Source organism: Centruroides sculpturatus, unplaced genomic scaffold (genome assembly GCF_000671375.1).
Source record: "Centruroides sculpturatus isolate CEXI.00-Female unplaced genomic scaffold, Cexi_2.0 scaffold243, whole genome shotgun sequence".
In the NCBI taxonomy this organism is placed as follows: Eukaryota; Metazoa; Arthropoda; class Arachnida; order Scorpiones; family Buthidae; genus Centruroides; species Centruroides sculpturatus.
Window position 1 is genome coordinate 267,773 of NW_019384457.1, and position 18,342 is coordinate 286,114.

The following is an 18,342-nucleotide window of genomic DNA, read 5'->3' on the forward strand; positions in this document are numbered from 1 at the left end:
CATATCTCCCGCACCCTTATAGCTATCGAGACGCAACCACCCTGGTGCACGAATGGAGACTTGGAGCTACTACCACATACAAACACCATTCATGTGCGATGTGTAGTTTTGGTGGAAAAGTGAAATATAGGGACACACACGTCCATTTATATATATATAGATTATAATAACATGACATCTATACTATTGAGTTAAAGAATTTGTAGATTTTTAGCTTTATCTAAAAAAAATAAATCAACATCATTTGTATTAGTAAGTTTCTGGTTGTGTAATTTATTTATTTATTTATATATTACTGTTTGTTCATTGAAATAATGTACATTCTTTATGAAATTTTGTATTGAGTAATAATAATAATAATAATATGTAAACATAGCACCTGCACCCAGAAGACATGGTAATGTTCGACCACCAGTAGATTCATCAACCGTATATCAGACTGCTGTTGGTGGGCTCAGCATGACTGGTTGTTTGGCAGATTTTTCTCTTTACATTTTTCATCCTTATGGTGGAGGGAAAAAAGCTGGAGCATCAGGTAACATATTGTGTTTTAGTATTATTGAATTATAAAGTATATATATTATTTTTTTAAGTAAGTACAAACTGAGAGATTACTTAAGATAAATTACAGAAAATGCTATTTTAAACTGTTAAATACATTGCCAATATTTAATATAAAATTACATTTTATATTAAATATTTAATTAAAGCATAATTAGTAAGTAATAGTGTATTATTTTCAAACTAATAAATATAACATATTGCTTTTAAGTTAGGTATTTTTTTTTTTGTTTCTTGAAGATTTATTCATGTTTCTGTAATAAGAATCATTATTATTTTCATATAAATTAATATTATATTAAAATTTCAAATTTTATTTCAGGAAAAGAAAGTCGAGAAACGTCACCTCTCACTACTAGTGAACGAAAAGATTCCCTTAGTTTGCAAGTGGAATTCGTAAAAGTAAATATTTCTCGGAGTAGAAAGATTAATTTAAGTCATATAGAAGGAAATGTATCTCAGAAACCAAACAGAAGTGGTGATTCTGGAGGAGCTGTCATTAGATTTTCAGGTAAATGCAGTTTATCAAACTCTATGAATATATCTTACTATTATGTACAGTATTTAAGAATTTTAAATATTTTGTATTTTCATATTTTTCATTCAGTATGCATTCTTGATTTCAGATATATTTTGAATAAAGTTGAATATTATTTGCAACTAACAATTAATTAATATTTAACACTTCTTAACACCGAATAACTTTTAAAGAACGTAAAACTTTACTATTACTTCTGGGAATATAAAAATAACTAAACAAAAGATTAAAGCAAAACAATGATGTAGTTCTTATTAAGCATTGTCAATTTATTATATTTGTTATTTTTCAAAGCTATCTGTGACATTGGATCAGCTTCCTTTAAGTATGACATGAGACGTCTTACTGAAATCTTAGCATTTCCTAAAGCTTGGTATCGACGGAGTATTGCAAGACGAATGTTTCTTGGAGATCAAAGTACAAGTGCTCTGTATAGTGATCAAGGTAAGAAATGTTGCTATTTAAATAAATGAGTGAGTAAAACTTTTTTTAGTTATTTTTAAATGTGTATCACATTTTCCATTTTCTTAATCCTAAATGACAATAATAATTTTTTTTTTTATATAGTGAAGTGTATTACAATATCAAAATCAATTATTTATTCAATTTATAATTTTTCATTATTATTATTTTTTTTTAAATACAATCTGATGTAGGATTCTGTTAGGCATTCTAAAATGTATGAATACAAATGATATGATAAACTGATTATTTTTATTTTCCAAGAGTTTTTTAATATAGATAATCTTAAATTTATATTGACTACTACATTAACATTTAATTGAACTTGAATTGAGAAAAACTTAATGCAATAAATTAAATAAAATTATTATATTTTTGATTCTATTTAATAGAAGATTCAGTAGAAACAAGTAGTAGCAGTGGAACATTATCACCAAGTGCTAGCAGAGCAGAATGCTTTCCCTTCAGTTCTCCTCGTGTATCTACTTCTTCCCATACATCCATAGGAACTACACAAATTATAGACAGCTCAATTTCGGTGACCACACCTATCAAGTCAGAATTGCAGTTGCCATCACAAACAATGGATCAGTCAATGGGTGATGTAAAAATTTCTAATCTTGGAGTTAGTTCTTGTCTTTCTGATGTGTCAGCAAGTGATATTTCTCACCCAACAATTGTTCCTGAAGGAAGAAAGCATAGTAGAGATCATCTATGGTTAAATTTAGGCAACATACCAAATTTTGTAGAAAGTTCTGGTACATTCTATTTTTTGTTATAATTGAAAATAATTAGAATAAAAGAACTTTATTCATTTTAATAATATACAATTTGTTTTAGATTATCAAAATACTAGTAAGTTAGGAAGTTCAAATGTTTCATTTACTGATTCTAAAGAAAGTAAGTCGTCACAGCAATCATCAACCCCATTACATACAAATCGTTTGGGAAGCACATGGGAAACACTAGTATTATTTGCTGTAAATTTGTCAAAGTTAAGTGTTCATATGAATATGGGAAATGTTATGGGAAATACAATGTAAGTATTTAATAGCTACAATTTTTTTAATATGTATTGTATATATGTACATGGTAAATATGTTAAATCTCAAATCAATTTTATATTATTTTAGAATATTGAAATTAATAGTGGATTTGCATATTCAATATAATAAATTTTATTTTATTTGATTGATCTTGGTATATTAATGATGAAAAATTTTGATATAGAAGAGAATTTCAGTTTGCAAGTTTTTGGATCCTGATTTGACTTTAACTTAACACTTTAGGAATTCCACTTTAAGAATAACTTAAATTCCTAATTTAAAAAAAAATTAAATAATTTAAACAGAAAAATTTAATAATGGTTTCAATATGTGTTTTAATTAATATTAACAAAAATATTTATGTTAAATAATCAGATAATACAGTGGGTGATCGGTTAACGAACATAATCCATTCCAAGACTTTGTTCGTTATCTGAATTGTTCGTTAACCGATTATTGATTTCCCATAGGTTTTTATAGGAATTTGATTAATTTGTTCTGGAGACTCCAAAAAATAAAAAATATATACTTTTTTACTACATTTATTTACATGTAATACTAAAAATACATATATATGCAGTCTTGCATTTTTATTAGTCATGTTTTTTCCGTTTGTGGGGGTTAAAGAATCTGTCCAATGTCGATTGTTTTTCTCTTTTCTTCAGGATTTTTTGGAAGTAATTAATAGTATTATAATTGTAGAGATCCTCAACCCCATTAACCTTATTCTGGTTTGGATGCCGCTTGGATGATCTGACATCCTTCCACTTCTTTAAAAGATCTTTAGTAGCAGATGTTGACTCTTTCGTCTTCCTCTTTTTCAAAAGAAAACACATCTCACTGAGTTTCTTGGTGTTGTTCATTTGAGAGTTCTTGGAGTTCTTCTGTCGTCAGACCAGTTTCAGGTTCCATTATGAGCTCTAAAATGCTCTTTATTTCTCAGATGTGATTTTCATTACTCCATTAGCATCTTGAGACTTCTTATATATCTTTCATAGCTAAGATTGTGCCTACTGTAGACCTGTTCAAGCCATACTGCCTAGCAAAATCAGACATCTTGTGCTCACTTTCTACCTTGGCTATTATCTCTTACTTGGTTTCTATGGTGAGCACAGTTCTTGACACTCCTCTTTTTAGGCATCATAATATTATCAGTTTCTTTTTTAAATAAAAAGTTCAGAAAAGCACTTACACAAATTCAGAGAACAGAAATCAACTAGCCCACAAAAAATTATTTAAATACAAGGCCCAGATGAAATTCGAAATTTGGTATTAAAACGTTAACAAATATCCTTTCACCTTTCGTAAATAAACCCCGACGCAAAATTTAACAAGTACCTGTCTGACAGTCTTGCGAAGACTATAAAAATTATTTGTCAGAAAGGTAAACAAAAAGCTGGAATTACAAGGGTAAGTTTCAAAATGTGGAGGAATACTATCTGATCAGTATCGAGTTGAGAGTCGATGTTATGTCTCCCGCACTCCAAAAGGTTAAGAATTGTTACCTGAAGACAAGGGAAAATCAATCGGTATTCATTATTTTCCGTCGTTTCTTTTTATGTTTATTCAGTAAAGTGTTCGTTATCCCAACATGTGTTCGTTGTCCGATCATAAAAATCTTTCGCAAAAGTGTTCGTTATCCGATTTGTTCGCTATCCGAACTGTTCATTAACCAGTTACCCACTGTATTTGTAAATGTGAATTAATATTGATGTGTTAAAAAAACAGTTTTTTTCAATATTATTTTGGGTTATTCTGAAGATTTCACAGTAATAAATAATCAGAAATTTAAATTAATTGCATATAAGACTATGAGCACTACTTTTTGGATTTACATTTTTGGGATTTTCACAGATGAGATATTATGATTACAGTACAAATATCACACACTATTGATGTAGTTGGAGTAATCACACAGAAATCGATAGACACAGGTTTATTATGATGATGGTAAGGCATTTCAGACAAGTTGTCTGTCCCTCTTCAGCTGTATTTGTTACAATTTGGTGGATATACAAGCAGTTTTTTGGTTATAAACATTTGGGGTTTGGATTAAAATAGTATAAAATGTAATTTTGTACTATTTTAATCCAAACCCCAAATGTTTATAACCAAAAAACTGCTTGTATATTTTTTGTAGATGCTTGTATATCCACCAAATTGTAACAAATACAGCAAAAACATAAAGGAACATACTATTTTGTTGCTAATGTGTGGATGATGTCATTTTCGGGATTTTCACAGATGAGATATTATGATTACAGTACAAATAGCAACCAGAGATTATAATTGTTGCTAAGGAAACATATTGTGAAGTAAATACCACTAATCACAAATATTATAAGTGATAAGTGAACATAATACAAAGCTATAAACAAGATAACAGTTAAAAAATAGGAGCTGTATTAAGGAAGATTACATACATTTAAGCAGTCAGTCAGCTCATACAAACAGTGTTTTCCACTACAGAAGTGATGCAACTATAGGGTGGTATCTGAGTTGGTGATATAAGCATTATCTGCTGGGTAATGAGTATCAGATGTTTAATTATAGGTGCCAAATGGGGTCTAGTTGTACCCCTGTGTTTAGTGCTCAAAAATTAGTGCTCATACTCTTATGCAACATAAGGACCAAAAGAATTCACATATTTAAATTAAGTGATTCAATGTCAAAAATTGAATTGAGTAAAATGAAGAAAATATAAAATAAGACAATTATTGATTTATCAACAAATTTTGAACTGTATTATTTTTAAAACTTTACAAAATACTTTATTAGAAGATGTCTAAAAAACAACACAGGCACTTTTGAAGATACAATTTAACTTCAGGGACACTCAAAATATTTGTGATTATAAGCTTATAAACAATTAGATTGTTTTAATATTTTACATGATTTTAATGAAGCTTTTTGTACCTTTTGTTAATTATATCTCTACAGTTTAAAATGTTCTACATTTTTATTTGAAGAAATAAATATTGCTTTGCCTTGAAATTACAAAATTGCATTTATGTATGCATTTAATCTCTAAACCAAAACGAAAATTTCAAATCTCTTATACCATAACTATGATTGTGAGGCATAACAGTATTTGCACATATTATTTTTAGTAATTTGGAATTATTTATTGTTATATTATTAACTAAATTTATAACAATGTTGAAATTATGGAGAGATAAATAAAATTAATATATATACTTTAAAATTATTAATTAAGGTGGCTGACAAGAGACTTCAAATCACAGGGTCGCTTATCAATAGGTAGTACAGGGCATAAAAACCTTTATTTGTCCATTGGATTGGAAGGTTCAACATTAGACAGCAAGGGAGGAATTGTTGGTGGAACCATTGAGCTTAGTCAAATAGATACATGCAGTAAGTATCTAATTGAAATATAAATAAATAAAAAGCAAATAGTTTGTTATCTTATAGAAATAAATAGCCAGAAATTATACTTTGTTACTAAAGAAAAATGACTACAAATTTAGTTAGTCATAATGTTGCAATAAGAATTGAGCACTGTAACAGTAGTATTTATTAACAAATCAATATTGAAAATTAAGAATTTTGTAATTCAAGATTTTAAGCTAGTAAAATTCTAGAGTAAGACTTACTTTACTTTTCATATTTGCAACCTAATCTAATACTGGATTACAAAATTCTTGAATTTTGAAGAGCTATGTTACAAGTTCTCCAATTTGTCCAAATGCATCATGACATATTTGCACAAATTGTCACATGTAAACTAAGCACATGATTTCAGTTTAGTAGATAATTCTAATGATAAAAGAAACTTTAATAACTTTGAAACAGAAGTATTATTAGGATTAGTTTTAAAATATCAAAATGTATTAGAAAATAAAAACCAAATAAAGTAACAAATGTAGAGATGAACATAAATAACAAATATAACAGTTTCAGGAAATTGTAAAACTAGAGAATTGTGAGCAATTATTATTTTGTTACATAATCTTAAAAACTAAAACAAATAAAACTTAAGTAAAAGAAAAGAAAGACATTTTTAGAAACTAAAGGTTCAGTGATGATGTAATTATGATATTTATTGATGATTTATGATACAGCTGTTTACATTCAACTTTTTGCAAGAGCTTAAAATCATTATAAAAATTGAATACAATTATGTTGTTCTAAAAATAATTCAAATAGCACATGTATTAATCTGTAATTTAAGAATTAACTTGCTATTTTTAGTTATATTGCAGTTCATATTTAAATCTTACTCTGTTTAATTTGGGATGCTGAATATGGGCCATAAAATTCTTAATGATTTACTTAACTTTCATAAGGAATTAATATCACGGATTAAAACTTATATAATTAATATAATTTGCTTGTTATTTATTGATAATATTTGAACAGTGTAACATTTTATGTGTGATTTTAAAAAAATAATATACACAATTTAGAAAGAATTTTGAAATTTATGAATAGTATATGAATTTCAAGATATCTGAAATTCAAAAATATGCAGGTTTATAAATATGGTTTTCATGTATTTCTTTCCCACAATGTAGAGAAATCATTACTATATCAATGCATAAAATTGAAAAAATTGAATCACTATACATTTTGTTTTCAATTTAGTCTGTAATAATTGACTTTTTATTAAATGTTCTCCTTCTTCTCTATACAACTTTAATTCCTAATATTATCATATTTATTTGGTATAGTATTTTATTACTTGTATTTTTAATATAATCTAGTTTATTTCTTATTTTATGTTTTCAAAACATATTTTACATGCTCACAAAAATGTAAGTACTGTATATTGCATTCTCAGTGTGACAGACTAATAGGAGAAATGAATGTCCATTAAAATTAGGTGTTTATAATTTGTTAAAATGCATTAAAAACTCATAAAAATACTTTTTTTTTTATAGAAGACTTTATAATTTGCTTATAAATATATGTAAGTTTTTACATTTAAATTATAAGATGGTAATGTAATATTTTGAACTTTTCTTTGTAGTATATTTAAAAATATTTAATAAAATATTGAAAACAAGGATATAAATTTTTATTATATTAGACATGTCTATTGCATATTTTACAGATGTTTTACACATTTAGAAATTTCTATTATCAGATAATTTTATAGTTAGTTTGTAATATAAACTATTTATTGGAAATATAAAAATTTTTTAATAATACTGTATAGGATTCACATCATTAATTGAACTTAAACAGTCACTCATTGGATATGGTTACATGAAATCTCAAGTCATCAGTTGTTAAATACAAAATAATCTACATAAAATATTCTTTTTTACATTATCAATTCTTGCTTTCGAATTAGTGTGTTTACAAATTTTATGCAAATAGACAGAAATCTAAAAGATTCATTCTACATCCTTAAAACAATAATTTAAGGAGTATGATTTTATGATTTTGTTTAAGATATATAGGATCTTTTCAATGTATAACATTCACTGAATGTGTTGTATGGTTGGGAAAGTAAGATGATGTTTGTTTGTTTGTGCTAATCAAATAGCCTAAAAGGAAAAGTCAGGCTTCATGAGAAGTATTTTGGAATATGAAAGTGAATAAACAATGACTGTTTCAACAGACTTTGTCTTTGTTTTTAATTAATTAATATGCAGAATTTTCCTAAAGAAAACTGAGATACCATTAGTTAAAAAAAAAAAAGACTAGGTGACTAAGTCTGCAGAAACATGTTGATAAACATTCACAAATGAGGTGAAAGTAAGTTTTTCCATAGAAATGACATATAGCTGAGGAAGAAAGTTTAAACTGATACAGATGTTTACACAACTAACAGAAAGCCTTCACAGTGCCAGCAAGAATTTGAATCTGAATCTTACTGAGAATAAAAAGTTCTTTTATTCATTAGAAATATAAACATATAAAAAGATTTTTGTTCTGCTTCTGATCAAAGGTTTTCCATCAATGATTTAGATACTAGAGTGAATTTAAACCTTCTATAAAAATATTATTGAATATAAAAAAATATCAAATCTCTAAAAAATTAGAAGTATTTAGCTTACACATTGCTCTCTATATCCACCATTATTCATTTGTCCTTTGTTAATTTCATGAATAGAGTTAGGTAGATGAAAATTGAGACCAGGTATAGAGATCTTAGGGACTGGTTGCCTCAATTAACTATGGTATATATAATAATTTCAATTCAAAATTTTTCCTTACCAAATTTATCACCTTATATATTATAGAATTGATCCTTGTGGTAAACTGAAATCAATAATAACTCAACCCTCTAAGGTATGCAATATTCATATGAGCTCATATTTTCTGTAATAAAAGTCACTTGAAAAATAACGTTGTCATATAAAAAAGTAATCACTGTTTCAAATTCAGTGTCAAAAGTTGTATGAATTACTTGAATTAAAATATGATTAAAAATTTCAGCTCAGCACTGTGAAGATGTCACATTAAGTAATTTCAATTTTTTGTTATATAGCACTTTAAATATTTACTTACAGCACATTTCAAAGAAGATTTTGGTCAAGAACCAGATCATACAATAGCCATAAAACTGTCTGCATTAGAATCAAGATTAGATTACATGGGAACCAGTGTCCTTATGGGTCGTGTGAGTAGTTTGGACATAACAGTTAGAGATGAATGGCGAGTCTGTCAGAGTAGTCATCAAGATTCTTTTTCAAATCATCCTACAAAAAGGTAAATTATTTTGATTTAAGAATTGATATTTCATTTTTATGTAAAACTTAATTTGTTCTGTGGAAGTGTATTTTGGAGTTTATTATTATGATTGATTTATTCATGTTATTTTATTCTCTTCTGTAATGACAAAACAAAATTTTTTGTTTTATATAAAAAATTTGTTGTTTAATTTAAGAGAAAAAAATTAATCATATAATATAAAATAAAATTTTATAGAATGTGCAGGAAAATTTACTGTAATTTTATTTAAATATGTTTCAAAGAATTTTTTATTGTGTGTGCTCAATGTTAGCTCCATTAATTCACAAACTTTTTGTTGTGTTGTGTTTGTGTTCTTGTGTTGTACAGTTAGTCACAAAATTAATTAGAGTTGTATTGGCCAAATTTTGCATAGAAAATAAAGTTATATTACTTTGACTTGTTTAAATATCAAATTTAACTTTTAATTTCTAATTATTGAATTCTTTTTTAAGATTATGAAGATATTATTAAAGATTTAAATATTAGCGCAATAGAAGTTAAATTAAGTTGTTTGAAACAGAATATATAATTCAATACATATTTTCAAAGTTGTATAGTTTTTATTTCTTAATTAAATTACTCTTTTTTAAAGATCTATTATAAATAATTTATTAAAGATTTTTAACATAAAATGTTTATAATAATTGTTCTAAACTTAATTATTTATTTCTTTTGTGTACTTTAGACCCGCATTAATTTACATATGTAGTGATTTAGCATGGGATCAGTTACAATTAATTATATCTAAATCAACTACACCTGATCTTTTGAAAATGTATTCAAAATTAGAAGAATTTTTTTCACAACAGTTTCATAGCAGTAAGAGAGTTTTTTCATCTCTTCAACCACGTTATCAACGTTATTCCATTAAAAGTCGTACTCGACGTGCCAAACAAACTGAAGGTGAGTGACTGAGTGATTCTAATTATCTGTAATTATTTTACGTATAAACTTTAAATATTTACATTATGTCTCAGAGGGTGAAGGTCGTCATCATCGTCATTGGCAGAAAGTTTTGAAATTAGCATCAGCTCTCCATTTAAACAATTTACCTTGTCCTCTACCAAGAATGGGAACTATATTGGGAGGAACAATAGATCTGCATGGTAACAATATATCATTAGCATGCTTTCATGGTGTCAATTTTCGTTCGAAAGCATGGGCCATTTTTAGTATGAGAGAACCCACTATTTCTTTTGCAACAGAATCACAGGATATAATTAATGATCAAGGTATGTTTTATTTTAATTTTACCTCTGAAAAATTCACTTAAAAAGTTACTGCATTTGACAGTTTAATACACTGTATATAATAAAATATTATTTGAAATGTCAATAAAATCAAAAGGTATGCATTTATGGAATAAATCTAATGTATCTTTTTAAAATCATCAATTTCTTATGAAAAACCATCTGTAATACAATTTAAATCACAGTATCAAAAAAAACCAACTCCAAAATTTTACTATTGCATATCGCTCACAGATCACCTGAAAGAAATAACATGGTTTAGCTAGCAATTTTTATCTGAAGTATGCCAGCTGAATTTTCATATAATGGAGGAATTTCTTCAATGAAACTTTGCATAGAATGGGCACTAGAAGGATTTGATATGTAAAGCCATATTTTACTTACAAGATAACAATTTGATATTTAGCTTTGATCAGAATCTAGACCAGGGATTCTTAAATTTGGCTATTAGGGTATAACTTTTCACTCACTAAATATCTTAAAAAAATGTCTGAAATGGAAAATATTTCTGACTATCTTGGATAATAAAATTCTAAATGCAAAGGAATATAGATATTATTGCAAAAGATTCTTACATTTTCACACAAGTGCAGCCACAAATCGTTTTTTCTATCCACACACATGACCACAGAAAAATGTTCTCTGAAAATGCCTCATCTAGACTGAGAACACTCCAGCAATAATAGTTAACAGACTAATAAATCTAATGTTTTTAAGAAAAATTTATAAACAAAATCTGTCCCAATTCTGTTTTTTTTATTTAATTAATTAACTAAATCTCTGTGTTCAATGTACAACTTTAAACAAGTAATGATGATACAGTATTTTCATTAGATCTTGTATCAAATATAAGGACTGAATTTTCAAACACCAGCTTTTTTATTAAATAACAATAACATTGATTTTCTGTGGAAATTGCCTACTAATGAAAAATTTTGAGTAATGAAAATATATATTTTTACTTCTTAAAAACTGTTAATTGTTGTTAATACTATTATTTTTGAATATTTTTCAACTTTGTATAATTATTAGAAATGTTATAAATTAATTGTTTGGATCAGGAGATACTGAAATGATACTGTGGGTTCCCAGACGAGGTTCAAACTCGAGTAAACCGTGAAATTCTTGCACGACACGAGATGTAAACAACGAGACTCAGTGTGGTTCGAGTATGTGTCAACTATCTGTTAATGTCTTAGCGGAAAACAAACTCTAACACGAGTGCTCATAAACAGGTAGATCTTTGACACGCATGTTTATAAAATGTTGGCCAAGATAAACCTTTTCGAACAAAAAAATAGAGAAATTTTTGATAGGTGAAAGGTGAAAATGATCGTTAAATTCTTAGACGTCAAAAAATGGTAAATAACGGCCTGAGTTATGAGTGCAGGTGTTATTATTTTATAAACAGTCACCGAGCAGAGTCGACAAAGAGGTATCGGATGGAGCGACCCGAAAAAGTTTCGTCTTGCACCTGGAGACAAAGGAGAGACCAATCGGGAAGCAAGGAATGGGATGAGGGACCAATCCGAAATGCGAATAGTGCGGGAAAAACTATAAAAATCGGAACTTCAAGGACGAAAGAGAGTCTCCTCCGGATTAAGCCTACAGTGGTGATTTAAATTGTGCTGTGCATCCGCCGATCACCGAGGACGCCGCAACGAACTTCTACTTCATCCAGATATCTTTCTCGTCCGTCCGAACTGCGACCGAGATCACGAACTTTCGCCGTTCCCAGGAGCACCGAGATTTTGGAATTGTCCATTATCGATGTAAGCATGAATTCGAACAAATAAATGGGTTTTATCTTGTAAAACACTTGTTCATCATTTGCCTCCTTCGCCACCGCCTACATACACGGTTTCCCTTAGGCTCATTCTGACGTGAGATAGACTTTTTCCCCCTCAACGTCGGCAAACCTTACAATACAGTGTAATAATGATTTTATTGATTCTTTAAATTTATGAACTTGAATTTTAGATTCAATTAATTCTTATCATAAACATTCATTAATGAAAAAAACGAAACCAAAAATTGTTAGAAATATATAACAATTATAAAATCGGCAATTTTATAACTTATTCTGTTATTGACTTTTACTTAACGCTCCTGTTAAATTGTTGTAATGAAGATTTTGTGATACTTTCTTTGATTACTAATTCTGAAAAGTAAGTTATATAGATTTTTATTTGAAAATAGTTAATGCAATAAACATTATAAATATTTTTTTTCCAATTACAGTTCTATTACTATTATTTGTAACAATGTAATAAAACCATCTTAAATATTTAATTTCATGTTTATTTTTAATATTCTGTTTTGTTACTTATTTCAGATTCTATGGGCACGCACATTGTTCAAAATCTGTCTTTTAAACTTGGCCGAAATCTTGCTGAAACAGCTCAACACACCAGTATGGCCACAGTCTGTCGTATTTCCCGTAATGTTCTTTTTCCTCCTCAGTTTAGAACCATGCATGAATGGTTTCATTATACTTTTGCTACAAGTGAATTGGATGGTGAGATATTATAAAGATTATTATTTTTTAAAATATAAATTACTGTTAGTTATTATTATTTACATTCATTAAAATTAAAATATCTTAGATGTACAGAGATTTCCTCTCTTGGAGCATGAAAGAAATGAATCTGTCAGTTCTGATCGTCGTTCTTCAATATGCATAAAAGTTCCGGAATTTAATCATAGCATGGAAGTGATATTTAAATTACCCAGTCTTCAACTTCAGTTAAAAACAGAACATTTTCAATTAGCAAAAGGTCCTTCATTAACAGGTAAAGAATAATTTACTTAATTTCAATATTATATATGATTTTTTTTCTTCTTTTAAAATTAACAACAGCATATTGTATTTGAAGAAATTTAGTTAAATGTAATTTCTCATTGTTCATTTTTACTCTTTTCTAATGTTAATCATATAATTTATTGTTTTAATGTATGTAGAAAAGAAAAGATATTTATTAGAATGCTTTTTAGAATTATAATGAGAAAAATAATTTTTCAAAAATAATTAGAAAATTAATTAAAAATCTAATACTGATAGCAGATGTAGTACCCAAAGCAGGGGTTAATCTTTCATATTTAATTACAATGCGTGCTTTTTAAGTAAGTACCATTTTGATATTAAAAAAACACAAGTGCAATTTTTTTAATAATTTTATTCTTACATAAAAGCCTGTACCTTAATCTACTTTTCAACATAATTTCTTCCAATATTAAGGCATTTTTCATATTGTACAACCAGCTTTTGAATTCCATCCTCATAGAAACCTGCCACTGATTTATCAACCACTGCAGCATGGCATTTTGACATCATCATTGTTGTAGTGCTTGCTGCCTAGATGCTTTTTTAAGTGGAGGAACAAATGGTTGTCACTAGGTTCTAGATCAGTGCTAGATGGAGGGTGATCAAGTTGTTCCCAGCCATTGATGTGATAAGGACTTGGGTTTGTTGTGCCATGTGTGGACAGGCATTGTCATGAAGCAAACAATCCCCTTACTGATCTTGCCACGCCTTTTGTTTTGGATGATGAAATCATAAAGCATCTGTTTTCTCAAACTTTTGCATCAACTTTCTGCACCAAGTCTTCAGTAATAACAGACAGTTGCCCACTGTGCTCTTCATCATGGACATTAGTACGGACATCTTTAATTGTTCTAACCCATATTCTTATCATTCCATCGCTCATAATGTTTTTTTTATACACCTCACTAATCTGCTGATGAATGTCAACCGCTTTCACATCTTTTACGTTTAAAAAAAATGAATCACTATGCGTACTTCACAGTCGGTGCGATTTTCAATTGTCTGAGGCATTTTAAACACACACAAACAAATGTAAAACAAATGAATGCTTCTGTAATGGTGTCTATGGTTAGCCAACTGATGTAGGTAGATACTCAGTGCACATTTGCGGAACACCAACCACAGCAATGCAGCGGCCCTATTTTAAAATGGTACTTACTTAAAAAACACGCTACATATTTGATTTCTGTAAAAAATTGCTATTTTCTGAAATTTTTCTGATGTTATTGTTGCTATATAACATTTTCTGCCTGGTGACATTGTAGCAAATTTTTTTTTACATAATTTAGTCCCTCCAGAAAATATTTTAATAAATAAATTTTTATGTAGAATCATCTAAATAGGTGAATTTTATTAACATTTATATTTATTATTTAGAAAGAAACTAGAACTTTACCACAGATATTTAGAAATAACATAGCAGTTGTATAAATTAAATTTAAAAAATATTGATAATTTAATTTATTCTATTAGATCCCAAACCTACTGTAGAATGCAGTTTTGTTACAGAGTTTGATGATCATATATTTGTTGCTGTCGATGCCGATGCATTTTTCTTTTTACATGATCTTATAACAGCATACATAAAAGAGAAAGATGGTATAATTTGTAGTTTTAAATCTTTACTATTATCATTAGTGTTAAAAATGATCTGTACATATAAATATTTTTTAATAGTAAATTATGGAAAGACACAGTCACCAGACAGTGATAGGAAATGCAAAGTTTCTGATCCAACTGAAGCTTTGCAAAAAGATTGGAGAAATTATCAGTGTCATACCTGGCATCTGGAACCTACAGTCAGGTTAGATTTTAGAATATTTTTGTAATTTAAGTTCTTAAATGATCATTTACCCAATTTAGATAAAATATTTAATATATTCTATTCAAATAATACCGATGTAGTTGCTTCATTTAATTTAATTTTAAAATATTAAAATATACTTCACAATTGAAGTATTTATATACAGCTTGTAATAATAATAAAGTAGTATGAATAAATAAATACATAATAATTAGTGTTACTCTAATGTTCCAATGTTATAATAATGTATCAATTTAAATAAAAATCTGATTTTGTTTTAATTATACTATTTGATTTATTTGCAATGTATAGATAAGTTTATTACTAAATAAAGTATTTAGAATTTTTGATTTCGATAGAAAATTTTATTATAATTGTAAAATAGAAAAGAAAATGTTTCTTGCTCTTAACTTTATTCTAGTAGATACTAATTTTTGTCAACTTAATTTTTTGATTCAGGTTATTATCATGGGGTGGAAAGGGTATAGAACCTTATGGTGTCGACTATATTCTTCAGAAGCTGGGATTTGCTCATGCACGTGTCACCATTCCAAAATGGATGCAGAGAGGATGCATGGATCCTTTGGATAAAATTCTATCATTAGTTATGGAGAAAATGCTCATAGCATATCGTGAAGACAAAGATGAACAAGTATCTGGAAAGCGATAAGTTGAGTAACTTCAAAAATGTACAAATATCAAATATGTTTGTTTCAAACATGGTTATTAAAATTATTGTTGACAAACTTCGATGTTTATATGTTAAAATATCATTCATGTAAGTAAAATTTTCTATTACAACATCCCATTGAGAAGTACTTGCACTGAAAATGGATAAATAAATTATTCTTTTATCATTTAAAGAATAATTTTAAATATGGCATTTATTTTATCAAATGTACATCTATTGTTAACATGTTATAACAGAAAGATATGGTTCAGAAACTTAATATATTCAGATTTAAAATAGTTTACAAATATAAATTTACCATATCTGTGAAAAATCTTAAAATTATACCATATAAGAACTTACTCATTTTGTAATAAAAATTTGATAAATATGTGTAAAGCATTTGACATTTTCATAAAAATTTTCCCATAAAATTATATTTATGACATTTGTAGTTGTAATGCATTGTTAAAAATTTAAATATTTTACAATAAATTTTTGATGAGATATTCTCAAACATTTATGCAAACAAATTGTGGAATGTCAGTAGAACAAAACAATTTATTGTATCCTAAGATAATGCTGCAATTATGGCAAGTGAAATATAGCAGATACATTATCATTATCCTTATTTTTATCCTAGTATGGAAACAGCAACTCTAAACTTGTTGTGATGAGTTGAATGAAACTGATCAATATAATATATTTGCAAACTGTTACTTGTAAATTAAAAGTAATCACCCCTAGCATTGAATCATTTGTTCAACTAGGTAATGAGCCTGGTGATTCCATGCTCATAGAAGTCCTTTGGTTTTTGCTTCAGGAGTCTGTGACCAGCTCATACATTTCTGCATCTGAGGTAAAGTTGCAACCCTTCAGATGCTTCTCCAATTTACCTAACACACGAAAGTCACAAAGTAAAAAGCCCAAACTGTAAGGTTAGTATTGCAGAATTTTTCATTCAAAGTTTTCAATTTTATCACAAGTCACATTGGCAGTCATAAAAAAGGATCACAATGTCTGACAACAAGCTTCTGTGCTTATTTATGATTGCTGTGTGGCATGGTTGCACATTTTCATTCTGAATTCTGGACCTTTCACCATGCAACTGTCATGTATTTGATGATTTATTGGAAAAGAATCTGAAGGGATGCAGTTTTGCCTTGGATTCAAAGCTGGTCACAGACTTCCTAAAAAAAGATTTCTAGGAGCATGAAATCACCAGACTCATTACCAATTGGACGAATGATTCAGTGCTGATGGTCATTGCTTTTAACTTACAGGTAAGTTTTCAAATAAATTATATTGATTTGTTTTCAATTGATTCTCAGTAATAAATTTAACATCTTTTGTAAATATATATGTTCGTATAATGTTTTTTTATGTTGAAAACATATTTCAGTATTTAAAAACAAATGTATACATTTGACAAATTTCATTTTAACTTTTAGATATAGCAATTAATTTTTGAATTTTAGTATCATATAATTTTATTTCTTCTCTACAAAATCAGTTATTACCTTAAAAGTATTTTTGTAAATTTTGCACAACTACAGTATTGTGTATGTTATAAAAAGTATATTGTAAGTATTATTATTAGCAAATTAAATTATAAATTTATATTTACTGTATATACAAAAATGTTGTTGGATTACAATTTAGTCAGTCTGCTGCAGGGTTTATATACAAATTGTTACATTATACAGTGTTTTAAATTGCCTTTATTTCATTAATTCAAATAGAATTTTAAATTTAGAAAAATATTTCTATTTATTTTTATATTAGTTTTGAAATTCCATTTTCTTGAATTTAGTGATGTTTTTAAAATTATCTTTCAAAAATATTCTAAACATTTGAATTAATAAGATAAAGGCTTCCTTGTAATTTATGATATTGCCCAGTTTATATATATCCCCAAAATATTACTATGTAAATGTATATTTATATTTTCTTCTGCCTAAATTTACTTTAAGCTCCCTGAAGAGCAAATTATTTAAGTTAAGCTCAATTTCAAGTCATTTTTTCTAACATTCCATTTCTGAAATTTGTGTGATTACTGGTGCTGTGAAGGAATTATTATGGCACAAAGTATGGATATTTTCATTGTTGTTTATATAAATATATTTAAATATATATATATATTCTAGTCATGTATAAAAGATTTATCATCATCTTCAGTAATTGTAACTAGCTTGTAAAAAATATAAAATAATGATTTATTGCTATATGGTTGTTATAATTCTTTATAAGGCAATAAATTGCATGGCTACTGATTTTTACTTAATTCTAAATACTCAGTTTCGTAAGGCAATTATTAAAATTAATTAACATTCTTTATTTAATGCATATATTTTTTATACAACATTTTGCTTTGGACTGATTTTCTTTTCTGTAATTCTAATTCAAATAGTTACGTTTTTAGGTAAATTTATTGTTAAAATGTAAATGGAATAATAGGAGAGCTTATTTTTGTGTAGATTTA

The 18,342-nt window shown here is 27.6% G+C and overlaps 1 protein-coding gene across 1 annotated transcript in view; it reads left to right on the forward strand.

The window, feature by feature from the left end:
- The window catches only part of LOC111620697 (uncharacterized protein KIAA1109-like), a 185,047-nt gene extending 167,814 nt beyond the window's left edge, over positions 1-17,233 (forward strand). The window contains exons 59-71 of the mRNA XM_023362685.1: positions 377-535; positions 884-1,072; positions 1,394-1,543; positions 1,954-2,319; positions 2,402-2,600; positions 5,825-5,982; positions 9,090-9,288; positions 9,998-10,215; positions 10,290-10,544; positions 12,898-13,080; positions 13,169-13,354; positions 14,860-15,190; positions 15,650-17,233. Of these exons, the coding sequence (XP_023218453.1) occupies positions 377-535; positions 884-1,072; positions 1,394-1,543; positions 1,954-2,319; positions 2,402-2,600; positions 5,825-5,982; positions 9,090-9,288; positions 9,998-10,215; positions 10,290-10,544; positions 12,898-13,080; positions 13,169-13,354; positions 14,860-15,190; positions 15,650-15,860 (2,804 nt within the window). The 3' untranslated portion in view covers positions 15,861-17,233. The remainder of the gene's footprint in view (positions 1-376; positions 536-883; positions 1,073-1,393; positions 1,544-1,953; positions 2,320-2,401; positions 2,601-5,824; positions 5,983-9,089; positions 9,289-9,997; positions 10,216-10,289; positions 10,545-12,897; positions 13,081-13,168; positions 13,355-14,859; positions 15,191-15,649) is intronic.
- Positions 17,234-18,342: the final 1,109 nt, after the last annotated feature.